The sequence below is a fragment of the Thalassophryne amazonica genome, chromosome 2 (genome assembly GCF_902500255.1).
Source record: "Thalassophryne amazonica chromosome 2, fThaAma1.1, whole genome shotgun sequence".
NCBI classification, from domain to species: Eukaryota; Metazoa; Chordata; class Actinopteri; order Batrachoidiformes; family Batrachoididae; genus Thalassophryne; species Thalassophryne amazonica.
In genome coordinates, this window is record NC_047104.1 from 139,394,071 (window position 1) to 139,408,897 (window position 14,827).

Sequence of the window (14,827 nt, forward strand, 5' to 3'; positions counted from 1 at the left end):
AATGCTGCCAAACAGAACGTTGATAGGACTAATATTTTTGGAGAAGCTATGGATAGTAGATTATATAATGCTTTACATATATGTACACATATGTTGTTTTAATTTAGTGTTTGTTTGTTTTTGTTGTCTGATTCTACTGTTTGCACCACTAGCCAGTTTCGTTGGACTCTGTATCATTAAAGATATGGTCAAATTTATTTTACAGTAGGTTTTACTACAAATTTTACACTCCTAATTAGTAGTAATGATTCTTCACAAAGTATTAAATTATTCCATTCCATTGATTCAAATACCTGGCTAAACCACCTCAAACCATAATTTAATAATCCAAGCAGCATAAAAAAAATGCTGCCATAACCATGCTACAGAGTACCTGGCTCAAGAGTATGGCAGTCGTCCTGGAGGCAAACTGTTGCTGTGCTGTAGATTGTACTCATCTCACCCAAGACATTTCTCAGCTGCAAGTACAATGACACACACACACACACACACACACACACACACACACACACACACACGGTTATTCTTAATTAAAAGGATTCACTTAAATGATGTCCTGCAGAAGATGGAAGGTTATTTATTTATTTATTTATTTCTGTCTTTTTGTAAACAAAAAGTATACTTTGAAACATTACAGATCTGCAATCAGATAGAACTGTCATACGTGTGCAGCCTTGTCCTCAGACAGAGCTCCAGAGCCTTTGTTCTGCAGAGCAATGAGCTGTAGTTTGATTTGTGGGTTGGTGATCTGGTCAATGTTATAATTTTGGGACTCTTCAGATTTGTTATTGTAGAATTCCGCCCACATTTGAGACTCTTTAGACTGTAGAGGAAGGGAGATGACAGCAAATAAGAAATCTGTCATTTACATTGCATTGTTGCCAAGTTGTTCGGCTGCTTACCAGGTTGTCTGACGTCTCCTTGGTGATGTTGGTGTTGTAAGCCCATGATGCCAGTGAATAATTGTACGCACGAAGTGTGGCTTCTTCATCGAAGGATTTCAGAAACTCTTCTGCCTTGTTCTCCACATCTGACTGAGCATCAACACCAAATGACAAAACCAACAACACTACAAGAATCCCAGCAGGCATGTTACTGCTTTGGCTGCGTTCACACACAAACACACAAGGAAGGACGCTGTGATCTGTTGTACAGTTTCAGTCACTGCCTGCTCAGCCTTGGCCTTTGGACAGAGCCATAACTGATAGTGGATTTGACTTTTTCTTTGGAGATAGGATGTTTCAGACAGAGCCCTGAACTCCGATGGGCTGTAATACACTGAGGGAGGTGTCAGTTTTTACCTGTCACACATTTTTTAACCTTTATTCAACCAGGTTAGTCCATTAAGATTGAGGCCTCTTTTGCAAGAGAGACCTGGGCAATTATACAACCCCAATTCCAGTGAAGTTGGGACGTTGTGTAAAATGTAAATAAAAACAGAATACAATGATTTGCAAATCCTCTTCAACCTATATTCAATTGAATACACCACAAAGACAAGATATTTAATGTTCAAACTGATCAACTTTATTGTTTTTGTGCAAATATTTGCTCATTTTGAAATGGATGCCTGCAGAACATTTCAAAAAAGCTGGGACAGTGGTATGTTTACCACTGTGTTACATCACCTTTCCTTCTAACAACACTCAATAAGGGTTTGGGAACTGAGGACACTAATTGTTGTAGCTTTGTAGGTGGAATTCTTTCCCATTCTTGCTTGATGTACAACTTCAGTTCGGAGTCTCTGTTGTCATATTTTGCGCTTCATTATGCTGCCACACATTTTCAATGGGCGACAGGTCTGGACTGCAGGCAGGCCGGTCTAGTACCTGCACTCTTTTATTCCGAAGCCACACTGTTGTAACATGTGCAGAACGTGGCTTGGCATTGTCTTGCTGAAACAAGCAGGGACGTCCCTGAAAAAGACGTTGCTTGGACGGCTGCATGTGTTGCTCCAAAACCTGGATGTACCTTTCAGCATTGATGGTGCCATCACAGATGTGTAAGTTGCCCATGTCATGGGCACTAACACACCCCCATACCATCACAGTTGCTGGCTTTTGAACTTTGCGCTGGTAACAATCTGGATGGTCTTTTTCCTCTTTTGTCCAGAGGACACGACGTCCATGATTTCCAAAAACAATTTGAAATGTGGTTCATCAGACCACAGCACACTTTTCCACTTTGCGTCTGTCCATTTTAAATGAGCTCGGGCCCAGAGAAGGCAGCAGCGTTTCTGGATGTTGTTGATGTATGGCTTTCGCTTTGCATGGTAGAGTTTTAACTTGCACTTATACATGTAGTGACGAACTGTGTTAACTGACAATAGTTTTCTGAAGTGCTCCTACGCCCACGCGGTAAGATCCTTTACACAATGATATCAGTTTTTAATGCAGTGCCGCCTGAGGGATCTAAGGTCAAGGGTATTCAATGTTGGTTTTCGGCCTTACTGCTTACATGTAGAAAGTTCTCCAGATTCTGTGAATCTTCTGATTATATTATGGACTGTAGATGATGGAAGCCCTAAATTCCTTGCAATTGAATGTTGAGAAACATTGTTTTTAAACTGTTGGACTATTTTTTCACAAAGCTGTTCACAAAGTGGTGATCCTCCCCCATATTTGCTTGTGAACGGCTGCGCCTTTTGGGTATGCTCCTTTTATACCAGGCTTGGGGAGTAATGGAATACATGTAACGGCGTTACGTAATTAGAATACAAAAAAAAGGTAACTGTATTCCGCTACAGTTACAGAAAAAAAGACGTATTCAGATTACAGGTATATTTAGTAAAAATGGGGATTAGTTTGCAGGATTACAATTTTAATGCATTTTATGATATTATCTGTATATAATTTTTTTTTTTTCTTTGAAACGAAAATGGACAGCGACATGACGTCTCCTAACCGGGCAAAATATTGATGAAGTACCCGGATGTTAATGCATTTTCAATGGAGATTCGCGACTGGATACACTCAGAAAAATGCTCGCAAAATACGTGTTAAAATGCCATTTTGACCTGGATACCGAGCCAGTAAAATTAAATTACATTAAATTATGTCAGGAAAGTATTAAACTTACTCTGACACACACACACATTCCAAATATTAGTGTTGAAAGTTACACGGATCTGCGCTGTTCAAGCTGCTGAGCTGACGCGTCCTGCTGCAGCTGCTGTTCTACGCGGCTCCTAAAACCATTACAATACATATATATATATATATATATATATATATATATATATAATTTTTACACAATTATCCTTTATTGACCGAGTCTCATTCATGAAGCCAGTGGTGTGGGTGCACATCTCTATGTGTGGGTGTGACTGTGAGCGGCACAGCGCGGGTCATTATAATCACATTATTTTAAGGTGCAAATTAAACAAAAAATCCCCCGTCTTGTCGAACAATTTTAATCACTAACGACAAGTATTTTAACTAGACATTGGTCTAGCAGTGGAAAATATCAACGAGACATAAGTGAAGAGTTAATGGTGCGTGTCATCGGGCGACACAGGTACGGCAGGAGACATACAGCTGTTTATCATCCAAATATCACGGACAAAGTGACAAGAAGAACCAAAACCAGTTACTTATGGAAGGAAATATTGTCTTCCTTGTTCCTCCGTTTGTGGCTTTGCCAACATGCGCAGCTTTCCGGTATATTCCACCTGTTTCTTGAACTTCTATGCACGCAAATCACTAAGTTGCCCGGAATTAAAATGGCGATCACGCCTCCTTACTGACAGTATTTACTTAATGGTTTTCATTATGCTGTTGTTCTTATTTTGAAAGTTCAATAAGTGGACTGATATGTTAAACATGGTGTGAATGCCATGTGAAAGACTAAAGTAAGATCATTTTATGTTTACTGAACAAGTAGTAGACTTTTTTGTTTGTTTTGTATATTGTTCTCCAAGCCACTTTTAATTACAAATTCATCCGCACACCACCTGAGTTTTCATTATCCTTCATTTGTTTGGCATTTTTTGTTGAAAATTTAGCAGGTGAACACTGGGTGTGTTTAAAACAATATTGTGGGTGCTCTTAATTCATAATGTGAAGTAAAACAGAGCATGCCATGTAAAAGAAACAGTTTTATTTTTGCTTAATAAACTGTACTATGTGGTCAAGACTATATTTAGTTTCTTTTGTCTGTATTAGCATATTTGATATTGGAGTAATCCAGAAGTAATTGAAAGTAATCAAATTACATTAATATTATGGTACTTGGATTACGTTACTGACTACATTTTTCAACAGGTAACTAGTAACTGTATCGGAATACATTTTTAAAGTAACCCTCCTAACCCTGATCATGACACCCACAATTAGTGTCCTCAGTTCCCAAAAGCTTATTGAGTATTGTTAGAAGGAAAGGTGATGTAACACAGTGGTAAACATACCACTGTCCCAGCTTTTTTGAAACGTGTTGCAGTCATCCATTTCAAAATGAGCAAATATTTGCACAAAAACAATAACGTTGATCAGTCTGAACATTAAATATCTTGTCTTTGTGGTGTATTCAATTGAATATAGGTTGAAGAGGATTTACAAATCATTGTATTCTGTTTTTATTTACATTTCACACAATGTCCCAACTTCATTGGAATTGGGGCTGTAAAATTTCCAATTCTCCTAAACCTGCATGTCTTTAAATGTGGGAGGAAACCGAATGAATACTTTCCGGATGTACTGTTTCATTAATTTGCGCATTTTATAATTTCATTTCATTTGTAGAGCACTAAACAACAACAAAGCTGCCTCAAGATGCTTCAATGAGTAAGGTCTAAACATACCAACCCCCTAGACCAGACCTGGGCAAACTGCGGTCCGAGGGCCACATGCGGCTCTTTGCATGTCTCTGTCTGGCCCTCATGAGGTCTGTGATTATTATTACATATATTAAAAATGTCAAGCTTGTGTGTTGCAAATCATTAGAGCGGTTTATTTAGGTATATTTAAATATTTACATATTACAGTAATGAAAATTACCTATAAAAGTTATTAAATAGGTAATTTTTTGTAAAATTTGTAATGGGAGACAGCTGAGTTATCGATGGTGTGGCTCTCGGACATAATTCAGGTTCCCTTTGTTTTGCCCCTTGTAAAAATTAATTGCCCACCCCTGCCCTAGACCAAGCACACAGGCAACAGTGGTAAGGAAACACTCCCTCAGATGATATTGAGGAAGAAACATCAAGCAGACCAGACTCAAAGGGGTGACCCTCTGCTTAGGCCATTCTAACAGTTACATTTTGGGTTGTATTGTGTGGCTAATTCTCCAGACATGACATATGTGGGCCAGTATTTGTCTCAAGTGAAATTAGCCTGTGAAGTAATTATGGATGCCAATGGTGTTAGCATTTGTAGCAGTGATTGGTGGCTTCTTGACATTACTTTGTTAATCCACAATTACTGATTGTCTGTGATCAGGTTTCATTTGCCCTGCCCGGATCATACACCGTGTTCCTCACTCACGTTTCCATCTTTATCCAATTTAGTTCATTTTGGAATAAAGCTGTAACATAACAAAATGTAGAAAAGGTGACGCACTGTGAATACTTTTCAAAAGCACTGTATGTTGTTGTCCTTCGACTGCTCCTGTTTTTGTTCGGGGTCGCCACAACGGATACAGCCAGATCCGCATTGGTATTTGAGACAAGTTTTACGCCAGATGCCCTTCCTGACGCAACTCCAGTGTAACCCAGAGAAACACACAGCCTGTATGTATTGAAAGTAGAATTCCTAAAATTTTAACTCTGAAATATCTGACAAGAAATATTGGACTTTTCACGATATTCAAATGTTTTGAGATGCACCTGTATGCTGACAGTGTTTTTGTACCATACATGGTATCACAGTTGACAGGCACAAAAAGCTTTGACATTTTTTGGGATGTGTATCAAACAGTCTCAAAGCCCTGACAAGACAGAGGAGGGGAAAAGGGATCCAAAGAAAGGAGGCGCTCTAAAGCCAAACAAGTGGAACGATTTATTGTCTGTGGAGGAAAACAAAGCCAAACTATTTCAATTCCTCTCTCTTCAAGTGGAAAACATACCAATCACTCCTGACAAAGAAGTCTATGTGACAAAAGGTAAGACTGTCCTCTGATCTCCTGCGGGCTGTGATGTGTGCTGAGGCTGGGTTCTAATGTGACCCCAAATGCAGAGAACTAGAACAGAATAGAACTTTCTCACTGTGAACACAATGAAACTTCATCTCTTCAGCACCAAATCATCAAGAAAGACAACATATCATAAAAAAGGACAACATATCACATCCAACCAAGCAGGACTAAAAACATATATACGCAACAGATGATAAATATGTGCTGATGTAGACTCACATAAAATGCGTTATTTGAAAAAAGTGCTGATGTACCTTAGAGTGCATGAAGGTTTTGCACACTTGACCGCTTGCGGGTAAAAGCTATTTGGCAGTCTGTGTTATGATTTGAGGCCAGGATCTGAACAAAGGCTGAGATTTCCCAAATGCAGAGCAGTCATGACAAAAGGTTGAATTTTCAAAGAATACCAGGTTTAATGCTGGACTGGTGGCAAGATACAAAAACAGTGGAGGAGCAGGAACAACCAAAATACAAAGTTCACCCACTCAGGTTGTGGGGAGATCCAGGGCGTGAGGAGACAAAGCAAAACTTAAGTTGACAATCTTCCAGGGAGTGCAAAAACCAGAACTGAGTACTTACAAAAAGGGAGCAGTGGAGAACACAGGACATCAGAAAAGGTGAGCAGTCACTTTAACAACAGAATGATAAGTAGCATGCTGCATGGACAAAGACGAAAAGCAGAACAGGAATCGGCTACAACAGGAAAACAACTACAATGGACCAGCATGGGACATGAACACAGGTGAGGTTAAATACAGAGTCTGATGAGTGAATTAATTCCAGCTAGAAACTCAGAAGAAGTGTGAAGACTAATTTAAGACACTAGATGGCGGCAGAGAATGCACCAGGAACAACACAGAGGAAGGAGGGATAATATGCACACATACACAGCAAGACAGAAGAGGAGACAAAGACAAGAAGTGAGGACTAAGCGCCCGAGGAAATCATGTATAACTGCATTCACACACACAGACGTACACATCCAAACAGATAAGGGCCAGCATGCGTGTCAATGTGGACTAGGAGAGGGGCGTGCCAGGACACATGCGCATGTAGCTGAGCACACTAACCAGACGTGCACATGCACCTACACACACACCTGACTCCAACTCCTTCATCCAAATGACAAACCCACAGATTCACAAAGCCAGAAGTCATGGACAGAGCAAATACAACAGAAACTTGGACACTGACCATTCAGAAGACAGGACAGACAGACAAGGAAGAAGACAAAATACAAGACCTCAAAAACAACCCGAAGGGACCCTAACAGGACCCCCCCCAAGAGAGCCCAAAAACAACCCCCCCCCCCCCCAAAAAAAAAAAAAACAGACTACAAGACAAAGACCAGGGGACATGGAACAACCACGGGAAAACCAAACACAGAGCACAAGAACAACCCCAACCCCAAAAAACCCCACAATGGGCGGGAGGCGGGCGGAGGACAGGAAGGACCCCCCCAAACCAGGGCGCACCCGACTGGAAACCTGAAAACGGGAACACATTAGGAAATGGAGAACCCAGAAACCGACCCCCGAAGAAAGTGGGAGTCGACACTATGGGAGGAAAGCCCCCAAACCAGGGGGCGCCAGCCTGGAGACCTGGAAACAGAGACACATTAGGGACTACAGAATCTATAACCCGACCACCATGGAAAGCGGGGGTCGGCGGCCGCCGAAAGTCCCTCTGAAAACAGGAAGGCCAACCTAAGTTCCCCGAACAGAAGGGAGGCAGGCTGGAGTTCAGAGGAGAGAAGATGGGCCGGTGGTCATTGAGAGGAGAGCCAGAAGGCCGGCTGATGCTCTGAGTTGAGTAGGGAGGCCTGGACTTTGGCCGGCAAGAGTCCGACAGTGTGAACGGAGACCGGCTTGTAGGCCGGCTAAAAGTCATGGTCGAGGTCGAAGATGACCCATGCGATCCACCTGGATGCACGGTAGAGACTGACGACGACCCGTGCGATCCACCTGGATGCACGGTAGAGACTGACGACGACCCGTGCGATCCACCTGGATGCACGGTAGAGACTGACGACGACCCGTGCGATCCTCCTGGATGCACGGTAGAGACTGATGACAAACCGTGCGATCCTCCTGGATCCACGGTGGAGACTGACGACAAACCGTGCGATCCTCCTGGATCCACTGTAGAAACTGACATTGACTCAGGAGTGTGTCTACTTCTTTCTAATCTATTTAGAGGTAAGGTGCTTTCTGAAGGAGCACAAACACTCAGTTCATTCTTGACATCACCCTCGATCCCTAAACCGACACCAAAACCCAAACTTTCAGGATGGGGGAAGGCTCCTCTCTGAGTCCTTTAGCAGATGACATACCTTCCCTTGATAGAGATGGGCAAAAGTTTGTTTCAGGATAATGAGGTGTCATCAGAACTATGAATACTTTGTTAATTATTGTCACCAGTATCCATGCACAGACCCTCACACGTCAAAACTGCACTGCTACAATCAAAATTTAGAGGAGTCAAAATGGAATTTGACCGTTCCTCTCTGATCGAAAAGCTTAAGCGTGTGTCTAAGCTACATTGCTTCACTCTGGATTCTACGTGGATTGGAACTCTTGAGTCTCCATCAGGGTGAGTAGCAACATGTGGACTACGAGAGGAACTAGGATCTGCTGCTCCTCGAAAAGCATCAGACGTATTGGTGTGAGCCTGTTTGTCTAAGCAGGGATCTTGGTTGGTATTCTGCAAGGAACAAAGTTCAGAGAGAGCGCCACTACTGTCCTCATTATTGTCAGTAGTGCTAATTAGTTTACAGTCACCCGCCTCACAGTCACTGCACTCCTGTTCTGAGGATACAACGTCCGTTTGCCCCAAAACGACCTTCTCTGATGTGAGGGCTTGTTGCTCTGGGGTGATGCAGATCACATGGGTGGAGCGATCAAGGGCACACCCTGAAGAGGACGTGGCTTGCTCCTCTGTGACGCATCATGGGCGGGCATGGGATTCCCCTCGGTGACGTCCATCGGGCTGATGTGGAGGCATCCCACCGCTATTTCTGAACAGCAGGACTCACGGGCTGACCTGTAAAAAGAATCACAGCTGTTAGTCGAACCCCCTCCCACCCCAGAGCCAAGAGAAGGCTCCACCAGCTGGGTCTTCTTGACACGGCCTCTCTTCTTCCTTGCAGCCCCACTCGCCGGTGGTGGAGGCGGAACCACCCTTTCAGGAACGGAATCCTGTGTGGGAGTGTGGGTCAAGGGAGAGGCAGAAGAGTCCAAGATGGCGCTGTGTACAGCAGTATCAAGGGTGCAGACCTCATCCTTCATAGCGACTGGATCCGTAATCACAGCAGGGGACTGGAGGAGCGTCAACAGTGACTGCATGGTGCCATGGAGGGAGCCCAGAGCCGGGTTGGCCACAGTCCATCCGTGCCGCACGTGGGTATGACCAAGGTGGGGGTGCAGGAGGAGAGTGCCTCCTGCTGACGACTGGGAGACTCCCGGCTGTCACTTCTGACACTGTCTTTAATTTGACTGAAAATTGGAGTGTGTCCAGAAAACCTACTGGGTCACGTGCCCAAGCAGGTGCCTCTTGGCGTTCGAAAAGCTTTTCAACGGATGAGAGTTCTGGGAACATTTTTAAAGTCCATGCATGGTTTCTGACCACCTTATGTGCTCTGTCCAGCCATTCCTTCTTATCTCTCTTTTTATGATAGCCATGAAAAGTATTGAAACAAATATTAAATTGTTCTCCAAATGTTACAAAAACTGACTGGCTTGGATAACTGCCTGCTGGGGAAAAGTTTGGCGGGTCCATTCTGTTATGATTTGAGGCCAGGATCTGAACAAAGGCTGAGATTTCCCAAATACAGAGCAATCACGACAAAAGGTTGAATTTTCAAAGAATACCAGGTTTAATGCTGGACTGGTGGCAAGATACAAAAACAGTGGAGGAGCAGGAACAACCAAAATACAAAGTTCACCCACTCAGGTTGTGGGGAGATCCAGGCCCACATCCACACAGATGAGGGCAGTGGTGTCAAAAGTACACACATTTGTTACTTAAGCAGAAGTATAGATACTGCAGTTTAAAAAACACTCTGGTAAAAGTTGAAGTATCAACTTGACCTCTTTACTCAAGTAAAAGTGAAAAAGTCTGTGCTCCAAAACCTACTTAAAGTATAAAAGTATAAAGTAACCTTTAAAAAAAAAAAAAAAAAAAAAAAAAAAAAAAAAAAGGTAGATGCCACTATATGAATTGAAAGCTTAATTTAAAATCTGATTCGTTCTACATGTGGCCCAAGACCCAAAACCCAAAATTACCCCCCAACACCACCTGCACGAAAATGTTTCAATTCTAGAAGCTCTGAAATGCAATCTGGGACTATTCCAGACAATAAACTGCAGTGAGTGCAGCATCCATTTAGTGAAGGAAAAAAACAACAAGAACAACAACAACAAAAACACAACTTTTCCTTATTCAAATTCATTCCAGTAGTATTCTGCTCTTACAAAGATGCAGCAGTTTTCTAGTTTGGCAGATAGTTCTGGAGAAAATCACTGAAGAAATTAACACATTGAAAATATGGTTTGACCGAAACAAACTGTCATTAAATAAGACAGGGATGAAGTGGAGGTGTAAGAGTCACTAGGTGTTCACAGGAAACACTTATTTATGTATGTATTTATTTATGTATGTTCATTGTTAGTTGCTTTTATATTTTCTGTTGTGTTTCTATTCAGGTTCTTTTTCCCTCTTTCTCTAAAATTATATATAATAATCATTAGATTATTGATATATAAACAAAAATAAATTTAAGAAATATTACAATTTGAAAACAAATGCACCCGAACGTGATGAGAGCTGCAATTGCTTAATGCTAACTTTTAACATTGAAAACGCCATAGACATGCTAACGCGTTAGCGTCGCTCCCGTTTTTAAGTTATAAAATACATCTATCAGCTGTTTCAGAGGACCATAACAGGTCGGTTTAACGTAGAAAAGGTAAATAATACTCACAGAAGTATGCTCTTTTGGATTTTAGCGGGGGAAAATTAAGCGAAAGAAAGAATAAACGAAGCAATAGGTCAAAGCATTCAATCTGCGAACCACTGCTTCGATTGGTTCACGGTTCAAAGCAAAGCCGTGCTGCAGAAAAGTTGATTACAGGCGCACATGACGTGAAATATATATATATATATATATATATATATATATATATATATATATATATATATATATATATATATATATATATATATATATATATAAACATTAAACTGAAGCCAAGAGTAACGAGGGTGTTTGTTTTAAAAATGTAAGGAATAGAAAGTACAGATACTTGTGTGAAAATGTAATGAGTAGAAGTCAGAAGTAGGCAGAAAAATAAGTAAAGGAGTAAAGTATAGATACCTAAAAAGTGTACTTAAGTACAGTAACGAAGTATTTGTACTTCGTTACTTGACACCTCTGGATGAGGGCCAGCATGCATGTCAATGTGGACTAGGAGGGGGGCGTGCCAGGACACATGCGCATGTAGCTGAGCACACTAACCAGACGTGCACATGCATCTACACACACACACACACACACACACACACACACACCTGACTCCAACTCCTTCATCCAAATGACAAACCCACAGATTCACAAAGACAGAAGTCATGGACAGAGCAAATACAACAGAAACTTGGACACTGACCATTCAGAAGACAGGACAGACAGACAAGGAAGAAGACAAAATACAAGACCTCAAAAACAACCCGAAGGGACCCTAACAGTCTGTTGGTGTGTGCACCTAGTGCCCTGGTTCTCCTTCTAGAAGGGACGGGGTTGAACAGTTGGTGTCCAGGGTATGTGGGAGATTCAGCTGGCTTTCCCTTTTTGAAGGGTTCAAGTCCAAGTTATTATTGTAACACCGGGGACAGACAGCAGAGATACGAACCACACCAATGTGACTCTCCCGGTCCCATGCATTCATGAAGAAGCTCATACGCCTCTTCTTCTTCTTCATGTGGCAGATGCAGCCATCAATGGAACCAAGAAGGTGATGGTGTGAACTGTTGACTCTAATTTGTCATCTTGGCAGTGGATGTCTTTACTACAGCTGGTAGTCGTTTCTGTTATATAGCCATTCAACAGGTGGTTGCTGCACTGGGCCCTTCTACTAGTTCTACACTGCCAGCATTTAATTTTTTCACTGGCTCTGATCCAACTTCTTCATTCTGTGGTCGTGGTAAAAAGACTGCCTGGGATACATCACATGTATATCCAGACCTTACAGAGGCTTTCCATGAAATGCTACAGATGTAACAAGAGTTGCGTGATCTTTCCTTGTCTCAGTTGGAACATTTTGTTATGTTTATCTACTATAGATCAAGTGCATGCGTAGATGTCAATGAGGGAAGGAAACATCTTTTCACCCAGTGGTCAAGATCAATGGAAGACATCTGCCTACACAAGGTGCTTTGAGGCAACATATCAAAAGACCAATGTACCAGTCTAACATATGGAACCTTGCCTTGGTTCCTAGACCACATTTTCCCAGCGCTTCAGACTGGGGATGGATTGACACAGATGCCGGGTGGCAGCCACTTTGGACAACACTCCCTGAGGCATCACAGGCTTGCTATGACCTTGTGCACTGTGGTTGCAAAAAGGGTTGGACTGGGCACATTAAATGGAAAAGACAGCATTAAAGTGCACAACACGGCAGTAAATGTTCTAGTGATTGCAGTGCCTAAAACTGTTCTGTTGATACAATTGTTGTAACCCCTAGGTCAAGGCCTTTACAACAACTTTCACTGTACTATAATCACTTTATAATGCTCATTATGTAGCCTGTTCAACTTTATACTAGTTACATTGCATTGGGAGTCTTCCACTGGAGTTCAACTTGGGAGTTTCTGATGAGTTCCAGTTTGGAGATTTGGATGAGTTCAAGTAGGTCTACATTTTTTGCAATGTCCATGTTTACATAGAAGTGTTTGTTAAAATCTAAAGAAGCTGTAAATTTTGTATTTAGATTTGCCCAAATGACTGTTCTCCATGATGTTGACCTCTAAGAGTGATATCCACATTATAAATGAGTTTATCATGTCCAGAAACATGGGAATACACATCTGATTTACATTTCTATCACATTTAGAACTTAAGATACATATAGTTCTGATTCTGTTGCATAGAAATTTCATATCCTGGTCAATGACCTCTATTTAACCCCATAGGTCAAACTGAGAATGCCCCCACATCTTAAATGAAAGACTGTGTCATCAAGAACAAACCCTGAAAAAGTTTCATGTTTCTTTCATTTTGTGCACAGTTCTTCTGATATTAAGAGCTTAATAGCCCCACTATATGTCTGTGGTTGTGCTTTTGGTTATTTATGACCAATTACAACTAATGTTTGTTTGTTTTAATTCTGTGCAACTTTCGTAATAAACAGCATTCAGGAACAGTAGTCTATGAAGTACAACAAGTTAATTCCAAGGTTTCAAAAGCACAAAATACTGATGCGATCAGAACCTTCGAAATTTCCCTTTACTTTGATAAATCACCAAAACATCACCTATTTGCATGTGCCCTTCAAGAGTTTTGCGCAGTCAGGTGGACACACCTGAAATTGCATATGCATGAATACAAATGTGCTAAATGGATGATACACACTATTTTGCACATTTGACAGATGCTACCCTCATTGTGCACTATTAGTAATTCAGCATGCAAGTGTATTTGTGGGTGCAATGGTGTTTGTGCATGTTTTTACACATGAAAAAGATTAGTGAATCAGGCCCAGTGTTATTTTTATATGAAGACCGTTGGCTGGCAACATGCAGTACTATGCAAAAGTCTGAGGCACTGTAGTGTTTTTAAAGAAAAGTTGATGTTTTTTCTTTTGTACATCTGTAAAAGACAAAATTTGAAACTGAGAAATAGTAATTAATATATATATATATATATATATATATATATATATATATATATATATATATATATATATAGATAGATAGATAGATAGATAGATAGATAGATAGATAGATAGATAGATTTTTTTTAAAGAAACAAACCTTTTCATATAAAAAAGATCTTTGACTTTTTTAGAGTTCAATACATTAAAGACAAAAAAGATGGCATAATAATCAATGAATAATTAATCATTGATTTTGAAAACCAAAAGGTAATGGATAGCCACACAAACTACTTTTTGTCCTTTTAAACACGCTTCAACATTATTTGATATTTACTGGCTTTTTTTTTTTTTTTTTTTTTTACGTCCACCAAGGATGTAAAAAAATCATCTGCGTTTATTTATTTATTTGTCTGTCTGTTAGTAGGATTACATCAAAACTACTACATGGATTTTGACAAAATTTTCACCACAGCTAGATATTAGGACATGGAAGACTCTATTAAAGTTTGGAGGTGATGGAAATTTGGAATCAGATTCTGGATCAAGAGTTCACTTTATATACGCTTTGAAGGATTATGTCAAAAGTAATTCACAGATTATCACCAAATTTGCACCAAAGATAGATATTAGGGCATGGAAGACACCACTGAATTTTGGGGGCGATCCGGATCCGTATTTGCAGATGTCAGAAATCTGTGATTAATTATTTTTGCAGTGTTTTACCCTTTAAGACTGTTAAAAATTAACATACACATATTTAGTGGGTAACAGTTCACTTCCCACCTGGTTCTTTCTGTGGGGAATTTGTGTGTTCTCCCTGTGGGTTC

The 14,827-nt window shown here is 40.8% G+C and overlaps 1 protein-coding gene across 2 annotated transcripts in view; it reads right to left on the reverse strand.

The window, feature by feature from the left end:
• ace2 (angiotensin I converting enzyme 2) overlaps nt 1-1,361 on the reverse strand; it is a 48,315-nt gene extending 46,954 nt beyond the window's left edge. The window contains exons 1-3 of one of the 2 annotated variants that reach the window (XM_034194602.1): nt 903-1,361; nt 665-823; nt 374-458 (exon numbers count right to left, since the gene is read on the reverse strand). In XM_034194602.1, coding sequence (XP_034050493.1) covers nt 374-458; nt 665-823; nt 903-1,091 — 433 coding nt within the window. In that variant the 5' untranslated portion in view covers nt 1,092-1,361. The remainder of the gene's footprint in view (nt 1-373; nt 459-664; nt 824-902) is intronic. The other variant, XM_034194609.1, reaches the window with a different exon arrangement.
• Nucleotides 1,362-14,827: the final 13,466 nt, after the last annotated feature.